The 1,772-nt window shown below is 58.0% G+C and overlaps 1 protein-coding gene across 1 annotated transcript in view; it reads right to left on the bottom strand.

Annotated features, from left to right (window-relative positions):
- Positions 1-471: 471 nt before the first annotated feature.
- The window catches only part of BAIAP2 (BAI1-associated protein 2), a gene marked incomplete at its 5' end in the record, with an annotated part of 6,496 nt that continues 5,195 nt past the window's right edge, over positions 472-1,772 (bottom strand). The window contains one exon of the mRNA XM_010017039.1: positions 472-510. Within this exon, the coding sequence (XP_010015341.1) occupies positions 472-510 (39 nt within the window). The remainder of the gene's footprint in view (positions 511-1,772) is intronic.

Genomic DNA, 1,772 nt, shown 5'->3' with positions numbered 1-1,772 from the left:
GAGCGGGGCAGAGAGCTCGGCCCCTGACCATCACTGCTGTGTCACAGCCCCTGTGTTTGGGGGTATCCCCCAGACCGAGACGGGGCTGCGAGGCAGAGAGAATGGGGATGGAGGAGCTGCTGGGTCGAGAAGATGCTGGGGAATGACCCCAACAGCGTGCGCTCTCCATGGCCTCGCCATCAGAGGAGGCTGGGGAGATGCGACTCTCTCTGGAGGAGCATGAGCCCATGCAGGGTGCGAGGTCAGCGACACAGGGGCTGCCCCAGGACCTGCCCTCCCCTGGAGACACCGGGTCCCTCCATGCTCAGACGAGACCTGCAACCGTGTCCTCCACCACACAACCTCATGCCCACCACTGCCTGACCCCCGGGGAGCCCACGCAGGGACCCGCGTGGGGACATGGTTCAGCAGCTTCACCCAGAGCCAACAGCAACAGTTCACTTTCAGGTAATGTGACAGGAAGGTGAGGTCTTACCTGCTGACGGACCTCGTCCCATAGTCATCGAGACCCTGCAGAGAGGAGGGAGGAAGCACAATGAGAGATGGGGGACATGGGGCTGAGCCTGTTCAGGTGCCACCAGAGGGTCACACCAACAGACCAAATTGCATTGGAACCCGGGGCCAATGCATTTGGAGTGGAAAGGGAGAGATGGAGGTGATTCGAATGGGATTTAGGCAGCAGGGAGTGAAGTGGCACCACTCTCTTCAGAGCAGGACTTTATCTGGCAAGCCAAGGGAAAGCAACAGGCGGGAGAGCCCCGGTCTGCTCTGCCCAGCCCCACCGTGGTGCAAAGCTCCAGTTGCTTTCGAGATGTGAGACACTTGAAAAGGGATTGAACAAGTCACCAGTGAAATGCTCTGTGGAAGGTGTTTGTCTGTATTAACTCCCACCAGAAACCCACAGGGGTTTGGACCATTTTCTCCTTCAGCTGGTACTGAACAGCCTGTACAGCAGGGAAGGACTGCACTGGTCTGAGGAGCAGATGTACCTGATGTAGGATGTACCCTGAGGACATTGCTCCTCAGGTAGGGGCTTGCCCTGGGATATGACTATGGAGCAGCTCTGCTCTCCAGGCCAAACACAGGACCACCGCAGGAAGGAGCAGGAATCACTGGCCATACACTGTGGATCAACGACCCATATTCCCATGGTCCCAGGAGTGCTCCCAAACACAAAACCCCAAATCCATCAGCAAATCCTGCTGGGAAACCCCAGCAAACATCAAGAAATGGGGCTGCAGAGAGGACCAGACCCCCCTGGATCTGCTGGCTCTCCAGCGCATCCTGGTGAAGGGTTGAGTGCTGCATGGCTGCCTCTCTCCCTCCTCATCCTCACCTCATCTGCTGGTATGTGCCAAGTGCTCTAGGGAATCCAAGGTGTCTCATCTTCATTGTTCCGGTGGGGAAGCCCCACTATGCCAGTGGCTCCTGGGTAAAGCTGATCTCATCCATGTGTGCATCCTCCCATCTCATTATCTTAGAAGCCCTGAGCTCATTTTGGACACCACCAGAGCCCTGGCTGGGGTCTGCCCCAGCCCCACGTGCTCAGTCCAGCATCCCCACGGGACCATCACCAGCTTGGCTTGGCTTGTGCCAGAGAAAACGCTTCCAGCTGCCTGTGAACAGCCTGTTTCTGGTGGGAGGCTCCCATGGAGTCAGCAAGTGTTGTCCTTTGGGGGTTTACGGTGGCATTTTGTGCCATTTGCTCCCTGTGCCTTGCCCGTTCTGCCCAGGCGAGCCAAACTGGCTGGGCGTCCCCATCCCCTGCCCTC

Source organism: Nestor notabilis, unplaced genomic scaffold (genome assembly GCF_000696875.1).
Source record: "Nestor notabilis isolate BGI_N333 unplaced genomic scaffold, ASM69687v1 scaffold28926, whole genome shotgun sequence".
Taxonomy (NCBI): Eukaryota; Metazoa; Chordata; class Aves; order Psittaciformes; family Psittacidae; genus Nestor; species Nestor notabilis.
Note: the sequence above shows the minus strand (reverse complement) of the source record. Positions and strands in the feature narration are given on the sequence as shown.